The sequence below is a fragment of the Carcharodon carcharias genome, chromosome 22, assembly GCF_017639515.1.
Source record: "Carcharodon carcharias isolate sCarCar2 chromosome 22, sCarCar2.pri, whole genome shotgun sequence".
Taxonomy (NCBI): domain Eukaryota; kingdom Metazoa; phylum Chordata; class Chondrichthyes; order Lamniformes; family Lamnidae; genus Carcharodon; species Carcharodon carcharias.
In genome coordinates this window covers 40906929-40925251 of record NC_054488.1, presented here as the reverse complement: position 1 = coordinate 40925251, position 18323 = coordinate 40906929, and the positions used below count along the sequence as shown (strand labels likewise).

The 18323-nt window shown below is 45.6% G+C and overlaps 1 protein-coding gene across 3 annotated transcripts in view; it reads left to right on the top strand.

Annotated features, from left to right (window-relative positions):
• abca5 (ATP-binding cassette, sub-family A (ABC1), member 5) overlaps positions 1-18323 on the top strand; it is a 115202-nt gene that overhangs the window by 37306 nt on the left and 59573 nt on the right. For all 3 annotated transcript variants that reach the window (XM_041217167.1, XM_041217168.1, XM_041217169.1), the window contains 3 exons: positions 5305-5363; positions 6325-6435; positions 11047-11222. In XM_041217167.1, coding sequence (XP_041073101.1) covers positions 5305-5363; positions 6325-6435; positions 11047-11222 — 346 coding nt within the window. The remainder of the gene's footprint in view (positions 1-5304; positions 5364-6324; positions 6436-11046; positions 11223-18323) is intronic.

The window sequence follows — 18323 nt, the reverse complement described above, 5'->3', positions numbered from 1 at the left end:
CTCATCCATGCTGCCAGGGTAAGTCAACCATCTCATCAATCTCAACTGACCCACTCACAAACCCATCAGACATTCACTGGCATCTCAATGCCAGTTCAAAGGGCATCACCTCTCTCGTGCGTTCTCTCTCGCGCGCTCTCACATTGCCATCTGGCCTCATATTCTCTGGAGACTGCCTCCTCATCCTGTCCATGGCTCCACTCAGCACACGCACACGGTTGCCATCCTTCCCATTTGGCCTGACATGCGCTTTGCTCACACTCTCTTCAGCTGTCTTTGTGCGCGATCTTGTCCTGCATAAACACTGGGAGAGGTCCCAGACCTGGGGTGGACTGCTGGACATCAAGGTCCTCACTACAGTTGAGAATTGAGCTTTGGAGTTGGCTGGAGAGGACGTCCACCGTTCCCTTGGAGACAATGAGGTCGGCTGTGTACACCCATGTGCGGATCCTGTACCACATCATCCCTCTCTCAACGCTTTTCTGAGTCCACTGTTCTGTGTTCAAAGCAGCTGCCAAGCACTAACAATCACCACTTTCTTAGGCAAGTCTGACATGTCGCCCTCAGGCAAACGTGACCCTGACCCCAGCACCAAGAACATCTTGGATGAGGACCCCGAGGGCAGCACCATTGAAAACCCGTCACAGTGCTCACCCACACCCTCCACCAGCGCAGTGACATGCACCTTGATGGGACCTAGATGTAGAGTAGCCTTGGCATTACAATCTGGTGAGCACACTGCACAATCTGTTCCACAGCAGGGTTATCTGAGGTCACTGGTACTCGGAGGACTGCTGGAGGCAAGGAATCTGCTGAGTCTGAGTCAGATGATGAGCCTTTGGACTTGGTCCTCAATCAGTTGGTAAAGCTGCTAAGGCAATCACAGGAGCATCAGGAAGGGATGTCTGGTGCACTCCTCCGTTTGCAAAGAACGATGAAGGAATCTGTCTGCCTTCAGTCTGAGGTGATAGCGCTGGCAAGCCAAGGTTAACACTGGTAGGGTGGTGGCCACCATGGAGACCTTGGTCCAGAACATCGGTCCTGCACTGCTGCGCAAACTGAACTCTATTGCTGAAACCGTAGTTGGCCTCCAACAGTGTCAATGCGAGAGTGGTGCTGGGCAGCTCAACCTCACTCTAACTTCCCCTTCTCCTCAAGGAGTCAGCCAGGGGCTGTTGGGCACCCATAGGGAGGAGGTCCAGCAGCTTGACACCCCAGAGCCATCCACTCAGGTGACTTGGGAATGTCTGGCTGGTCCAAATCCCCTCTCCCTGTGACCCCTGCAGCTGCACAGGCTGAAGAGGGTGCAGCTGGCCCACAGCAGGACACCCAAAGCAGCCCAGGGCTCTCCAGTTCTCAGTCCTCCAGAGGTCATCACAGATGGGGCATAGCAGTCAGCAGGCTGCCTCCACCTCCGCTGTGGATGTTGGGGGAGCACCAAGACGTGGCGGCCGGGTTAGGAAGGTTAAGAAGATGTAGTTGCACAGCCTGGGCAAGGGTGTTAATCACTTGTACTTAATGTTCAGTGTTGTAAACAAACTCCCAAGAATGTCTTCTTGCCTATGGCTCCTTGTTATGATGAATGGTGTTCATGTCACTCAGATGTGAAACCTTGGTTCCTGCACAAGATAAAAGCAGATGTCTCAGTCCAGGGCCTCTTCGCTATGGAGTGTGTAACCTTCAGACCAAAGTGATACTCTGGCCTCACACTGACTGGACACATTACTGATGCCTGTACCTCGATGGTGCTTATCATTACTGCCAGAATGTCGTGGGCAGGCATCACAGAGTTCTGTCATTCTCTCTGTATACTCTCAGCATCTTTTGAAGTGGGGCTGACCCCCATCTCTTCAGCATCTGTGACTGGTTATGGTGTGCTCCTGAAGGGGACAGGTGCTGAAGACTGACAAGGGATCAGATGCATTTCACGGCTGTGTTTCCATATGACCCGATCACAGAGCGCAAGGGAGCTGCCCTCAGCCAGACAGGAGTCAGACATTCACAGATGCAATGTGAAGATCTATGGAGTGTCCTCACTGCATGTCATCATCATCATCCTCCTGGAATCTAGCGACAATTAGGGCCTGCGCTATGACTCCATGACATGAGCCTGAGAACTGAAGGTATGAGCACTACCATCAGCCACACAAGAGTCAGACATTCACAGATGCAAAGTGAGGAGGTCAGGACTGTCCTCACTGCATCTCGTCATCATCCTCCACTAATCATGTGGCTATGAGGGCTTCATGAGCATGCCTGCCTTGTCTGGCCAGTGTGACGGCCACTTCACTGGCATCCTTGCCTTCAAGGACCTCATCACTGTCATCCCCTTCGATGTCCTCCTCGTCGGAGGAGACGTGCAACTCCCCCTCCCCCGCCCTCTGGCATTGCAGTGCCAGGTTGTGTAGCGTGCAGCAAGCTACGATGATGCACAACGCCCTCAGTGGACTCTATTGCAGTGTTCCACCAGACCTGTTGAGGCACCGTAACCTCATTTTCAAAACGCCTATCGTTTGGTCCACCAAAGTCCGGGTTGTGGCATAAGCCTTATTATACTGTTATCTACTGCAGAACTTCTCTTGGTTAAGTCTGAAGACCCCTTCATGCACGCCAGAGAGTGCTGGCCACCAGAGTGATGGCCAGTGTGTAGTGCATTTCATGGCTGTCCAAAAGCCTATCCATCTCTGCCCTACTCCACTTGACCGATTGGCAGCAGCTTCGGCCATTGGACTGCATGTTGTGCTCTCAGCTCAGGCGCAGGCATTCTCCTAAACTGCACTGCAAGGCTCCGCCATTAGCTTGAATCATGATGGACACTGGTCCAAACCTTAATAGAGATATTGCAGGAGCTCTGAGTACCTCCACCAGTGACTGCACTATGGCCTCCTTTTGCAAGGGGATTCTACAACTTGCCCAGTTGGCCAATGGCCAATCGTTGTGCTGCCTTCTAAAACGCACATTAATTTGTGGACTGCCACCACCCCCCTGCCCCAACCGAGGGTGAAAGGTTCTGGAGTACTTGTTGGCACTTTCATGCTTTTGCATTGCTTGGGTGGACAGAAAAGCTTCAGAGGCCTGCCTCCAAGCATGTCAATGGGGCTGCTGCTGAACGGTCTCAGCTGCGGAAGAATGCTCACTTTTTGACAAGCTTTTCCAAGAGTCTGGTGGCTTCTTGCACTGCCCCACCCCCTCTCCTTTGAATGCGCTTGTGTACTTCCTTCAGTGCTGCCTTGCGCCCCCCCCCCCCCACAACCCACCACCCCCCCGTTCTGACCAGCACTGGAGTCCTTGCGCCGGCACTGCACTGAAAGCCAGCCGGGAAAAAGCGACTTGCCTGTGCGCACCCCCGTCCCCCCTTGAATGTGCGATGCCTCTTCCTTGATGTCCTGTGGGTGATGCTTGCTAGTGCTGTGCAAGGTTGTGCGCGCTCACCGAGTTCCCACCTTTCAAAGGCAGCCATGAGGCACACCATTCTGAAGTCACGCCGACATGGGAAGTAAGTTTGACATGGGGGAATGATTCCGACGAGCAGGGCTTATAATGAGATGCTACAGTATTGAAGTCGGGTTCCTGACATGTGGCGGCAGGAAGCAAAACTCGGCATTGGGTGGAGTGGACGATCGCAAACTGGTTTCACAACGGCGTAAAACCAATTTTTGGCCTTCTCACCATATTGTCCTCACATGCCCTCTGCAAATAGGACTGGACAATTCCACCCATTGCCTTTTTAACTGATTCAAATGTCACCAAGTATGCTAAGTAGGTCACTAAGTGATCTTTCTGGTTTCTAAGTGGATATTGAAATGTGTTGTGAAGCAATTTTCTTTGGCCTATAAATACATTATTACACATTATTACATACTGACTGGGGAGAGCAATATATAAGTGGCCCTGTGTATCAAGATTGAATTACAGAAAGGCCCTCATGCATTAGTGAGCAGATAGAGTTTGTCATGAACTGTGTATATATATTTATTTATTCATACATTATTGAGAGTAGAATACTGTGCCATGCAACTAACAATTGCCCCATAACTGAGAGACAACACATGAGATGTTCAGTATGTCCTCCTCTCTGCTCTGAAAGGTGATAGATATCATTATATGCAGGCTAAAAAAGGCAATAGACAACTAGTGTCTAATCATATAAATGCTTAGCCAAAGATCAGCCCTCAAGGATTGAAGTGCCCTTTTTAGAATGCATTTCTTGAAGATTATTTATTTTAAGACAACACTTTTGAATTTAACAGATAAAGGCCATCAGAATGTGATGGTTGTACATGAATGATGGATAATTCTTATGCAATTCTTCATACCAAGATGTTAAGTAGACCAAACTAAATTAAACTGCAGGAGAACCTTCCACAATTTATCTCAGTCCAAATGCCTCTGAATTAAAGAATTATCACTTTCAAAGACAAAATGGAGTGCTCTGTGTATAATATCATCGATGATGTGATGTTCGAATTTTGTCTCTGCTCTCATGTATTTATAAATACTTTCCCAATGTACAAGTTGATCATCACTTAGGACAAGGTGTCTGCACCCTGTCTAACTTATAAATCAAACAACAAGATCTGCACTTGTAGCCAGTTTAACAGGCCTGTGTCTTAAAGTGAGGCAAGGGAAGTTGACTACCATCTTAATTCCTTCAGTTTCAGAGGAAACTTCTGTATCCAGAGAGTGGTTAGAAGGAGTGGTTGAGGTGAATAGCATTGATGCATTTAAGGAAGCTGGATAAATAGAATAGAAGGTTTTGCTGATGAAGTTGGATGAAAAGAGGTGAGAAGAGGCTCCTGTTGAGTACAAACACTGGCATGGACCAATTGGGCAGGACAGCCTGTTTCTGTGCTGCACATTCTATGGATATCTATGTGACTTATTGGCCACTACCCTGACACAAAAATTAAAGGACTCGTTTCACCTAGTTGTAGTTGGAAAACAATTTTCATTTAATTGAGCTACTTAAATTGATTTAAAGATCCAGAAATTGTCCTTGTCTGAAGGCGAAAGCTCTGCTTTTATTGTGCCCCGTTTGTTCATATATGTTCGCTTGTGATATAATTCCATTGGTAGAAATGTTTAGCAGGACTGCTAAAATTATGCCTGCAACAAATATGTAAATCAATCAATCCAATTAATTTTTTGTATTGTTCTTTAGTTTTTGATGGGGATGGGGGAGACAATGGCTTAGCAAATAGTTCTTGAAACGTGGGATGTTCTATTTATTGTTTATTTATCTATTTATTAGCAAAAAACACTAATGAGTGCAATCCTCAGTGAATGTGTTTGGTGCTTTTTCAGGTTAAATGGTGTTCACAAGTTATATAAAGGGAAGGAGAAAAAGGTGGAAGCGCTGAAAGGTTTGTATCTCTGGTGACTCCATACTCTGGTGCTATACTGATTGTTTCACTATTTTTTTGTACCAGTATAATGTCTGGTAACTCTGCTCAGTGTAGAGATGATATGAACAGTTGTACCTAGTCTATGAATGCCAATTTGCATCATATGTTTATCCTTATACCTGTAAAATATTCACTACTTTACATGAATGATTTTAGTACTATTTGACATTAGTAAGTGTCATTTTAGCATGTGCAATACCATGCTGTTAGAGATCTCCTGTTTGAGTTAATTTTATGAGCAACTGCTTCCATTCCTGTGACATGACAACAAGCTACTCATAGTAATTCAAAGCTGCTTTGTAAGACTTGTTTTGTTCCAATTCATCTCAAGAACATAAGCAGAATTTTACTTTTGAAACTAAGGCTTCCCCTATTGCAATATCTTATATTTTCTCCCATGTTACATCCTATTGGCTCCTTGTATCATCTGTGTCCTAGAAGGGTAACAGTAGGTGATCTACTCTCAGACTACACTAAGTTTGCAATAGTATTTACGCTGTGACAGTAAACCATAATGGCTCTCTCAGTAACTGAGGACAAATGAAGACCAGAGGGGAGATGAAGGCAATTTTTTACACATCAGGTTATGATTTGGAAGCCACTGCCTAAAAGGATGGAGGTTGCAGATTCAATAGTAACCTTCAAAATGGAATTGGATAAATATGGGGAAAGAACATGGGAGTCAGAATATTTAAATAGCTCTTGCAAAGAACGGGGACAGGTTCAATAGATCAATGGTCTCCTCCTGTGCTGTGTAATTCTATGAGATCAAAATGTAGCAAATTGTGCTGCTTGTTTGCCCTATTTCAGAATGGATTAGATCCTCCTGCCTCTTGGCTGGAAGGGAACAAGGAAGAAAATTGATGGTATTTAGAATTCATGTTTTTCATGTGCTTACTATACTTTACTTTACTTTCAGGTTTGTCATTTGATGTTTATCAAGATCAGATCACAGCACTACTGGGCCACAGCGGAACTGGAAAAACAACATTAATTAGCATTCTCTCAGGACTATGTCCTCTGTCAGATGGTAAGAAAGAAAGTATCATTGCACCACAAAGAACAAAATCAAAATTAATTTCACATCATAATAAGTCTGGATACACATTAAAACCAGCAAAAGCTGACCAATTATTTTAAGAATATTGACATGGTTGAAAGCACAGTGGAACAGGGACTTCTTGTAACTTGAACTGTATGTATTCCCACTGAGAACTCATGGCACAAGATATATTCACTTCCTTTGCCAGACAGAAAGTGTTATTTTCAACTCAACCAAACCCCACAACCAGACCAGGTGCATGCTTGATCACTGTGCTTGAAGACTGAGAAGTTTGCACATGGGGAGTGAAGACCAATGGCAAGCAGAATTAGTGGAGGCAAATGAAGGAGAGGGAATAAAGAAGGCTATAAGGGACAAGGAAGATGGGGGAGGACCTAAATAGATGAGAGAAATGAAGCATTGGGGAGCAGGGACTGGGGAACATGGGAAAGAGAATTGAGGATGAGGAGAGACAAGTGGTGGAAGAGACAGTGAAACTACGACCAGCAGGAAAGATGGGCACTTCCGTTGGCAAGGTTAAGATGCCAGTAGGCAATATTCTCTTCAGGTTGGGGTAGGTGGTGCTGAGATTCTTTTACACATTGGGTAGGGCAACAGGTGACTTTTTTCCTTCATTGGTTGCTTCATCCATTAATAAATTAAAATTCCATAATTTTTTTTAAAATTCTGAAACATTATGCATTTTGTTCACTTCACAGAATGTCATACCAAGCTATACTGCAATATACAGTAAACAACTCCAAGCATAACAGTTTTACTGGATTTTCATTTTATCCATGGCTGCAGGGAGAAGGGGTGGAGGTCTGAGGTTATTTTCTGCTGAGTAGTAAGGGGCCTTTTCTTCCACACTGGACCAAGATTTCTTCATTTTTGAGTTTGTTCAACCTGAAGATTCATAGATTAGAGTCCCAGACTCCTTTTCATACCCCAGAAATCCTTGTCATTCAACCTTTTACTGCCCTATTGCCTCTGTGCTTTTGGGAAGCTCGTGCAGCAGCCAAAATTAAATTGTAAGCCTTTCACATAACATTGTTATGTTCCTTGTTTGTCCTTCAAGGTGAAGATGACCAAGTTCATTATCTGGGGTATTTGGTTGGGTTCCGGTGGGTATGTAGGTGACTGCTAAGGCCAAACTGCATCTGGAAGTTTCAGCTGTTAATGGGACAGGATACTGCAGACTTTTGAGTTTTGTATGAGTTGCTGGCTCAAGATATCCACTCCTTGCGTTTTTGCTCTGCCTCTGATATGCAGCAGGTGCAGCTATCTTGGGTGAGCTTTACCCAGGACTTGATTGATTTCAAAACTCCTAAGTGAAGCCTTCACAGTACCCTTGTAGCACTTTCTTTGACTGTCATGAGAACACACCCTAAATTCAAGCTCTCCATAGAAGATTCGCTTTGGTAAACAAGTGTCAGGCATTCGTCTACATGGCCAGCCTATTTCATTTCAATGTGTGGATGCTTACATGCCAGCTCTGGAAAGCACCTCAATATTTTGTTGTGATGTTTGTGTTTAATGTTTATGCTTTTTTGTAAAAGGTCATTTTAGTTAAAAAGAAATGTTATATAAAAAACCTGACAGTAGGGTGTGTTAAGTCCCGGATGTATTGCCCTCTGGCGTGGAATAAAGGAACCTTCTGTTTTTCACACAGGAAGCTAGAGTTCAGAAGTAGATAGTTGTGTGTGCGTGTGCACATGTGTTTTCTTAATTGTTAAGAAGTGACTAAACACTTGATTTGTCCTGCCATCTGATCTTCAGAAGCTTCCGAAAGCAGCTCAAGTAAAAATGATTGAGCTTCTTGGCATGATGCTGGTACACTATCCAGGTCTTTCGTGTAGAGCATATTGGGCAGGACTATTGCTCTACCGACTTTCACTTTGGCAGGCAGTCCTTCTCTTCAATCCCAGACTGATGTTTGAAATCTCCCAAAGGCTACACTTGATTTGGCAATTCTTCCATGTGTCTCACTGTCAATGTGGGCAGCTCGAGAGAGTGTGCTGCCGAGCAATGTGAACTTATTCAGTGCTGATAGGTTCTGGTCATGGACTGAAATTTTGGGCTCAGGATAGGCTTTCCTGGAGCAGGCTGGTATGTTACTGCAGTTTCATTTGTGCTGATTATAAGGCCAAAGTAATCACATGCATTGGAGATCAAGCCCATGCTACATTGCATGTCCAGCTCTGAACCAGCAGACGAGCAAACAGAATTGTGGAATATGCCCTTGGAGACCTTGGTCTTCGCCTGGCCTTGTCTCAGATTGACAGCTTCCCACCCTTGCAATATCTGATTTTAATGCCAGAATCGCCATCATGCAAGGCATCGAAGAGGATGGCAGAGAAAAACATACTGAAGAGGGTTGGCACAAGCACATAGCCCTGTTTAACTACATTCATAACTGGGAATCGGTTAGAAGACTTACCATCATCCAGGACATGTGCGAGAATGCTGTCATGGAAGCGCCGAACCATTATGATGAATATCTCCGGGCAGCCAAATTTCTCCAATGCCTTCCAAAGGCCTTCATGGCTGACAGTGTCAGGTCAATAAATGTGTGTTCCATGTTCTGTTCCTGGCATTTCTTTTGGAGCTGTCTAACTGCAAATACCATACCAGTGGTTCCTCCACCTTTTCTGAAACTGCACTGACTCTCTGACAGCAGATCTTGGTTGAGATGTTGCACTAAGTGGTTCAGAAGGATTCTATTGAAGCTTGCCAATGATGGAGAGGACTGAGATTCTTCTATGATTGTTGCAAGATTGGTAAGCGCCTCGCCGCTTGTACAATGGAGAGCATCTTTCTATTCTTGCAGGATAGTTCCTTGCGCCCACATAGAGTGAAAGAGTTCAGTGAGCTTCTTGATCTGGCATTAACCCCCAGCATTAGACCTCAGTTGGGATAATATCAGCTCCTGGAGCTTTGCTGCTAGACAGGAGCTTGATTGCATTTGTCATTTCTAATATGGTGGGAGGGTCATCAAGAGAGCAGTTGATAGCAACCTGTGGCAGCCTGTTGATTGCTGCTTCATTGATGGATAAAGGCTGATTGAGGATGTGGCTAACATCTTTCTAAAATTTGGGCTTTTCCTGTGAGGATTGGTGATGAACCAGTAGAATGGTGCAACTCTGAGCTTGCATTTAACAATCTTGCAGATGTTATAGGCATTGTGCTTGGATAGTGATCAATTGTCATTGAGGAAAACTCTGTAGGGGTAAAGTTTCTGCTCCAATATTTCCTGGATTACCTCATATTTTTCATCAAACCAACCTTGATGCTTTTGAGAAGTAGGGTCAAGGACCTCTAGAGTAGCGGAGTACACTGTATCCCTGAAGGTCACCCAGTCATCCTGCATGCAGTGAGTGTCCATTTCGCTGTGTCAACTGTTAAGTTTCTCTGAGAGAGATTCCTTCATGACTGTCTGTTTGAGCCTTGAGAAATTGAGACACTTCTGGACCTTCATTCCCTGGGAGCATCTAGGCGGATAGATCTTGCAATTTAGCTTTGAAGTGATAAGACAAGTGGTCAGCCAGTAGTCAGAGCTGCACATGGCTTTTGTTATATGCACATTCTGCCTGGTGATGACATAGTCGATTGGGTGCCAATGCATAGAATGGGGGATGATCCAAAATGTCTTGTTGCGATTATGGAGGTGGAAAACTGTTGGCGATTAAGAGCACTGCTCAGCACATATCTTCAGCAAGAAGAGACCATTATTGTTAAAACTACTAACCCCGTTTTTATTTTGATGACCCCTTCTCATGCCTGGTGATCTACACCAACTTTTGCACATAACTTTGTTAGATAATGTTATGTTGACAGCCCCACCTACTGGTGCAGTGCCCTTTGAATGTTGTGCCACGTCATTTTTGATATACAATTGGGAGGTGTCAGGGAGGTATCGTGTTATGCGTATCTATACTATTGTAAAAGAACTTTAATGTTACACATCTTCCTCTCTCATTGCTGACTCACTTCTTTGACTAACTAAAATTTTTAAATCTCCATAATTCCTTAGAGTAGGAAACCCTGTACTTGTAATTTAAAGATAAATCTTAGTTTCCAAAGAAAGTTTCAAACTTCTTACAAAATTCAATTAAATACATTTGAATCTTCAACGGTATCCGAAAGTCTGGAGAAAAATGTATCTATGTAGTTGGCTTGTAAAAACTACTTAAACAGAACTAGCTGGAATAGATGTGGGAATAAGAACAAGTGAGCAGTATTCCACCAACAGCCTTCGCAAAAGGCTACATCAGTAGCGAGTTCTAAGTTATCACTGCAACAATAAAATCTGATGATTTTCATGTTTCTTTTTATTTTTAAATTGGCCATGCTGGAGTAGCAGTGCAACTTTGCTTAATTGTGTTTTTATGGCCAGGCCAAGGCTGAGTATTGTACTTAGCTCACCTCTGTTATGTTGTGTATGAATGATCAGATTGTTTCTGAAAAACATAAATTACACAATGGCTCTAAGGTAAAAACTTACAAATTGCTATTCATTTGCTTACATGGTTAGGAAGTTACTTGTATCAGGATTCTTTACAATAAGATTTAATGCAAACTTTTCTTTCTGCCCCATAGGATGTGCAACAGTTTATGAATACAGCGTTTCTGAATTAGATGAAATAATTCAAATCAGAAAGATGATGGGGGTGTGTCCACAATTTGATGTCCTATTTTACAGTCTTACAGTAAAGGAGCATTTAAAAATACTCGCTATGATAAAAGGAATCCCAGCACAGGAAATTGATAAAGAGGTAAGTCTGCTTAAGAGCATGTAAGCCATTTTTAACACCACTTACTAATTAATTTTTGATGCTGGTTCTTCTGTGTCTGTCTTTTTTTTGTTTATTTAGTCTTTTACTGTTGAGGACATGAATGTAGGAAATTAAACTAGTGAATAAAATAATTTTTGTGTTTGTACCTGATGATTTACAATAATCATGGCCAAGCACTTGCTCAAATCTAGCTCTCATTAGATCCAATTATGATATCTAAAATTCTATTTCAAAGGAGCACTGATACTGTATATATTTGTGTAAAAGTTTGACTCTATGATTTTTGTCTAAAAAAAATCATAGTTTCTTGTATACCTCATGTAAAAGTCAATCTTACTTTTTCAGGGATCAAAGCCCAAAATTTTCAGAAATCGGAGTAAAACCCTTACAATCATATCAAACACTTCAATTGATTATTCATTAAAAAAGTTACACTAACCATATTTCCTCCAGTTCCTACTTGTCAATTAAGGTGGGAAGAATGTAGATTGGTTCTGATTTTTGCAGGGATAAACTGACAGATCAGAGAAGAGTAATAAATAGCACACGTGGAAAGAGGATGCAGGGACCAACTTCTGGAGTGAATTTTGAATAAATAAACGCCTGGATCTTGTGTCTCCAATCATTCCCTCAGCCTTTCTAGGGAGGGGAAACTCATGCCACGCAATCAGGTCCTTGCGAAAGCCGACTCAGTGCAATCCCCCTGCACCAAAGCCTTGGTCAAAGATTGGGAGCTGTCAGTGTGACTTTTCCAAAGGCATGGCCTGTCCCTTTCCTTTCCTTCCTCTGGGCCCCAAGCAGACACAGCCGATGCTTCCTCTCCTGGGATGTGGGGCTGAGTGCAGAGGCTCCTTAATAAAAACGCAGAAAGCGAGTTAGACAATAAACAGCTGGTGTGTGCTGATTTCCCCCATTACCTTGTACATTCTTTTGAGAGCCATGTTAGAAGTGCCAGACAGGTGTGTTTTAGCTGAAAGTAAGCGCCTTGAAAACGTTACCGGTGTAAAAATTGACCCCTTATCTTTTTGCCTAAAAAATTGGTCTCAAAAATTCAATTTGTACACAAGAATATATGGTAACTGTAAAAATGTGTTCACATTCTACAACATTGGCCAACTTGGAGAAAGATTGGCAAGCTATTGTCTTCTTTCATAATATAGTTTTTTGGGGGGTCATTTTACAGTATTAGTAATTGTACTAGGGTTTTCTGTGCATTACAGATGTGTTTTAGATACCTAATTATTCACACCTGGAAGCCTCTCTACTGAATAACTGTATTCTAATACTTTGTGCAAAATATGTCTGTTTTATGCATGTTCTTGGAGTGTGTTAATAAAGAGAATAGAGAGAGAATGTAAACAATATTAAAGTAGTAGAAGTAATATATCTAGATTTCCAAAAGGCCTTTGATAAACTAATAAGATCAGAGAATGAGGAGTCAATGGATAAGTAGCAGAATAGATAAAAGCAAAATACTGCAGATGCTGGAAATCTGAAACAAAAACAAAAATACCTGGAAAAACTCAGCAGATCTGACAGTATCTGCAGAGAGGAACACAGTTAACATTTCGAGTCCGCATGACTCTTCATCAGAACGAAGGAAATAGAGGATAGCTAGCTCACCGCAAGAAAAAAGAGAGATGGGGTAAAGTGTAACTATTCAGAGCGGCAGAAGGTAGGGAATGTTCACAATTTATATTAATGATTTAGACCTTTGAATCAACACACAATTTCTATATTTGTGGACGACATCAAATTGGAAGGGGTAGTCAACACTGAGTAGCACCGGAACAAATTAGAACAATGTTAATCAACTTCCAAATGGGCAAATGATTAGCAAAAGAATTTCAGCATAGTTATGTGTGAGGAATTACATTTTGGTAAGAGAAATAAGGTCATATGTTACTAGGAAAATAAGAACCTAAATGGGTTTGAGGAGCAAAGGGATCGGGTAGTACGAAAACACAAATGACTTAAAGTTGCAAAGGCCATAACAAAAGAAAATCAAACACTAGGGTTTAATTCTGGAAGAATAGAATTGAAATTTAGATTGGTTGTGCTGAACCTATATCAAACCTTGATTGGACCGCATTTTGGATACTGTGTACAGTTCTGTTGCCAAGCTATAAAAGGTTATAGAGGCACTGGAGAGGGTGCATAAAGGATTTACCAGAAATGTGAGGTTATACCTATCAGGAAGTATGAATAACCTGTATCTGTCTTCTCTTAAAAAGGCTGAGGGATGACTTAATAGAGATTTTTTAAATTAGTTAAAGGGCTTGATAGAGTAAACTTGGGCGGAATCGTCCCAGATTGCACCATGTGCAGTAGCGGGCAGAAAAGAGAACATTTTACCCTCCAGCCACAGTGGCAATGTTTCACGTTGTATTGTCCCAATCCTGCCTCATTAATCATGTATTTCCGGGAAACACGCCGTTTTAATGGCAGGCTGGGTCCTATTCGCCCACCACGCCATCACCCGGCCCCTTCATGCCGGGCGCCATATTTTAAATGCAGCTGCATGCTTCCAGCCAGGACAGCTACAAAGAAGATATGGCTGCTAAAGGCAAGAAGACTGCAAGCCCCTGGTTTAGTGATGCATTCCTGAGCGCCTTTTGGACACCATGGAGGCCAACCGTGATGACCTGTACTCCTGCTCTGGCCGCAGGAGGGGAGCAACATTACCAATCCGCTTGAGAGGTGGTGGCAGCAGTGGTCAGTGTCAACGCCATGCAAAAGGGGACGGCCACCCGGTGCCACAAGAGGATGAATGATCTCCTTTGTTCCACCATCACTCATCACTCTCAAACTCTCATATTCACAAACCCATCACACATCAACAAGAATCTCACTGCCAGTTCAAGAAACATTACCATTCACACTCTCTCTCACACCTCCATTGTCCTCATCATGTTCATGGGACCACTCACCACCACACATGCCAGGCATACTTATCATCTGGCCTGGCAGGCATCCTGCTTACATCCTGTCCATTTGTATTCATGCAAGACAAGCTGGCACATAAGAGGGAGAGGTCGCAGACTGGTGCAGGAATGCCCGACATCAGGGTCATAACAGAAAATTGAGTTATCCAGCCGGCCGACGAAGATCTGGACTGCTCCTGTGCTGACGGTAAGGTCAGCAGTGCTCTACCAAGTGAGGATCCAGCAGTGCAGCATCCACCAGGCAGCCATGCTGTGAGTGATGTTCCTGTTTCACAGACCACTAGCACGCACTAATTATCTCTCCTTGCTTTCGCAGGCACATCTGCGAGTCGAGGGAGTCCACGACCCAGGGCCTCCAATCAAGCCCTGAAGACACTTCGGAAGAAGAATCTGAAGGCACCCTCATTGAAGACCCATCACAGTGATCACCCACACTCTCCACCAGTGCAGACGTGGGACCTAGTTCTAGAGTAGCCACGGGATCACAATCTGGGGAGCACATCGCACTGTCTGATGCACAGCAGACAGAGGCAGGGATTCGTTAGGTGTCCAGGACTCAGACTGCTGCAGGCCAGAAATCGGCTGAGTTTGAGTCAGATGTTGACCCTCTGGACACACTCATACCTCTGTCGCTGGAGCTGGAAAGGCAAGCTCAGAAACATCAGGAAGGGATGTCCGCTGCACTCCTCAGATTACAAGCCCACCTTCAGGTTGAGGTGAACGCACCAAAGTCAACACTAGTAGGATGGCAGCTGCCATGGGTACCTTGGCCCAGGACATCGGCCCTCTAGTGCTGCTTGGGCTGAATTCCATCGCTGATGCCATACTTGGACTCCAGCAGTGTCAACACGAGAGGGGTTCGGGGCAGCTTGATCTCACTCCAGCTTCACCTTCTCCTTAAGGAGTCAGCCAGGGGCCCTCGGGCACGCATAGAGAGGAGGATCAGCGGGTGTACCCCCCCCCCTCCCCCGAGATATCCAACCAGGTGACTCCACAAGTGTCCGGCCATTCCAAATCCCTGTGACCCCAGGAGCTCCAGCTCTGCAGGCTGTGGAAGGAGCCACTGCCACACAGCAGGACCCCAGGTCTCAACCCTCCAGAGGATGCCTGTCAAGTGATGGTCAGACTTCACACCCACTGGATACATTTGTGATGCCTGCACCTCAATGGTGCTTGTCATTGCTGCCAGAATGTCATGGGCAGGCATCACAGCATTATGTCATTCTCTCTGTGTGCTCTCAGCACCTCTGAGGTGGGGCTGCCCACCCCCCCCCCCTCCCCCCCCCCCCCACAATCTCATGAGCATCTGTGACCAGTGACGCTATGCTCCTGAAGGGCTCAGGTGCTGAAGGCTGACAAAGGATCAGGTGCATTTAAAGTTTCACAGTTGCATCTCTATGATATGACCCTGATTGCAGAGCGCAAGCGAGCTACCCTTGGCCAGACAGGAGTCGGACACATGCAGAAGCTATGTGAAGATCTATGGAGTGTCCTCAATACATGTCGTCATCGTCGTCATCATCATCCTGGAATTGAGCGACTATTAGGGCCTCCACTGCGCCTCCATGACAGGAGCCTTATCACAGAGTGTATGTGTGCTGCTAGCAGCCAGACTGGAGTCAAATGTTCACAGATGCATTGTGAGGATCTATGGTGCTTCTTCGCTGTATTTCGTCATCATCCTCCATGAATCTAACAACTATCAGGGCCTCCCACACACGCCTGCCTCGTCTGGCCTCATTACCATCATCCTCACCTTCAAGGACCTCCTCACCCTTATTCCCATCGATGTCCTTCTCTTCGGAGGAGACGTCCAGCTCCTCCACTTCCACCTCAGCTAGCTGCTCTTCCTGTTGCAGCGCCAGGTTGTAAAGGGTGTAGCAGGTGACGGCGATGTGTGACAGACACCCTCTGTGGACTATAGTGCAGGGCTCCATCAGACTGGTCTAGGACCCAGAACCTAATTTTCAGCATCGTAAAGGTTGCTCCACCAAGGTGCAGCATGAGCCTCATTGTACCTTCACTCTGAGGCCGCAGCATGGGTGTCATCAGCCACGGCCTCTCTGGTTAGCACTTCTCTCCGAGGAGCCATCGTGCAGCCTCTGTGGACCCTGAAAGACGCCAGGGATCTGAGACTGACTGACTGAGAATGTAGGAGTCGTGGACACTCCCTGGGAACCATGTGCAGACCTACAGGATGCGTTTATGGTGGTCACATATCAGCTGAAAATTCAGCGAGTAGAAACCCTTAATGGTTGACATAGTTGACCACTTGTTATCACGGAGATCTGAGCGCCACCTGGCTGCAGTCGATAGCACCCCTGCACCTGTGGAAAACCTGCGAATCCCAGCGCTGTTGCATCCTGGCTTTCTTGATCCTGGGCAAAATGCACAAAGCTGTATGCCTTCATGAAGATGGCATCCTTGACCTCATGAATGCATTTGTGGGTGGAGGCTTGCGATATCCCACAGAGGTCACCTGTGGAGCCCTGAAAGGAGCCACAGGCATAAAAAATTGAGTGCCACAGTCAGTTTCATGGCCATGGGTAGTGGATGCCTTCCATGTCCCCGTGGTGCCAAATCCTGCAGGAAGTGGCAAGTGTGACCAACCAGTTCCCTGGACATGCGCAGTCTTCAGCAGCACTGGTTCTAGGTGATCTGCAGGAATGAAAGGCGTCGTCTGTAGACCCTGGGTCGAGCTAGACGCCCACCAGCCATAAAAACAAAAAACTGCGGATGCTGGAAATGCAAAACAAGAACAAAATTACCTGGAAAAACTCAGCAGATCTGGCAGCGTCGGCAGAGAAGAAAAGAGTTGACGTTTCGAGTCCTCATGACCCTTCAACAGAACCAGCAATGGCTCATTGTGGCTCTTCAGCGGCATGCGCGGGAACCCCAGTCACCCCTTCTTTCTGAGGGTGCAGCTCCTCCCTTTGCCAAGCCTGCTGTCTCTGTCTCTCTGTTCTCCTTCCTCTCCACTCTCTAAGCCATGAGGCACATAGCTAGATCACCAGGCTCCATGCTCCTGATCTACTACTCCTGCAGGATGAAAGAGAGATGCATGGGTGTTGTAAGAACCTCTCCCGGTTAAGTTTGAAGGCCCCTTAACATATCCCAGAGAGTGCTGGCCACCACTTGGATGGCCAGAGTTTAATGCGCTGCATGGCTGCCCGAGACCCCACCCCACTCCACCTGACCAATTGGCAGCAGCTTTGCCCACTGGACTGCATGCTGCTCTCAGCTCAGGTGCATACATTCTCCTAGCTCGCACTGCAAGTCTGCACTGATAGCTTGAACCAAGGCAGAGACGGGTCCAAACTTTAACTGTGACATTGCAAGGGGCTGTGAGCTCCTCCACCAGTGACTGCTCCATGGCCAGCTTTAGCAAGGAGATTGTACAGTGTGTGCAGGTGTCCAGTTGTTCTGCAGTCCATTAAAACTCTCATTAGTTTGCAGTGTGTGCCTGAGGGGTGAAAAGCTCTGGAGCATTTAGTGGCATTTTCATACCTCTGTTGCTTGAGTGCGCAGCTAAGCTAGAGGCCCGACTCCAAGCTTGTCAATGTGGCTGCACCTGAACTGTCTCAGCTGCAGAGGAATGGTTACTTTATGCAATGTTTCCATAATGCGTGGCCGCCTCCCTCCACCCTGCCCCGAACGTGCTTGTGCACTACCATCAACCGCAGTGCAGCCCTTACTCTCCTGCCCCATCAACTCGCCTACTGGCCTCTACAGCAGGGCAGTCATTGCACCCCCCCCGCCGACCCCAACTTGCCTCAACTGCAAGGGCATCCCTTTCTCCAGCACCACACTGTCAGCCAGCTGGGAAAAAGCAACTTGCCTGTGCCCTCACCTGAATGTGCACCGCCTCAACCTTGAAGTCCAGCAAGCAACCCTCGCAAGTGTTGCGCAAAGCTACTGTGTACTCACCTCTGAGTTCCCTTCGAAGTGCAGTTCGCCAGGTGAATTCCTTATATATGGTGTTGTGAAACGTGTTGGTGTGTGCTCAGATGATCCACCACGGTGGGGGGGATGATTCTGGTGAGCTGGGCTTATAATAACATGAATAACATTACAGCTAAGTTCCCAACATCCGGCAGCAGGAAACACAGCCCGCCATTGATGAGGAGAGCGGACG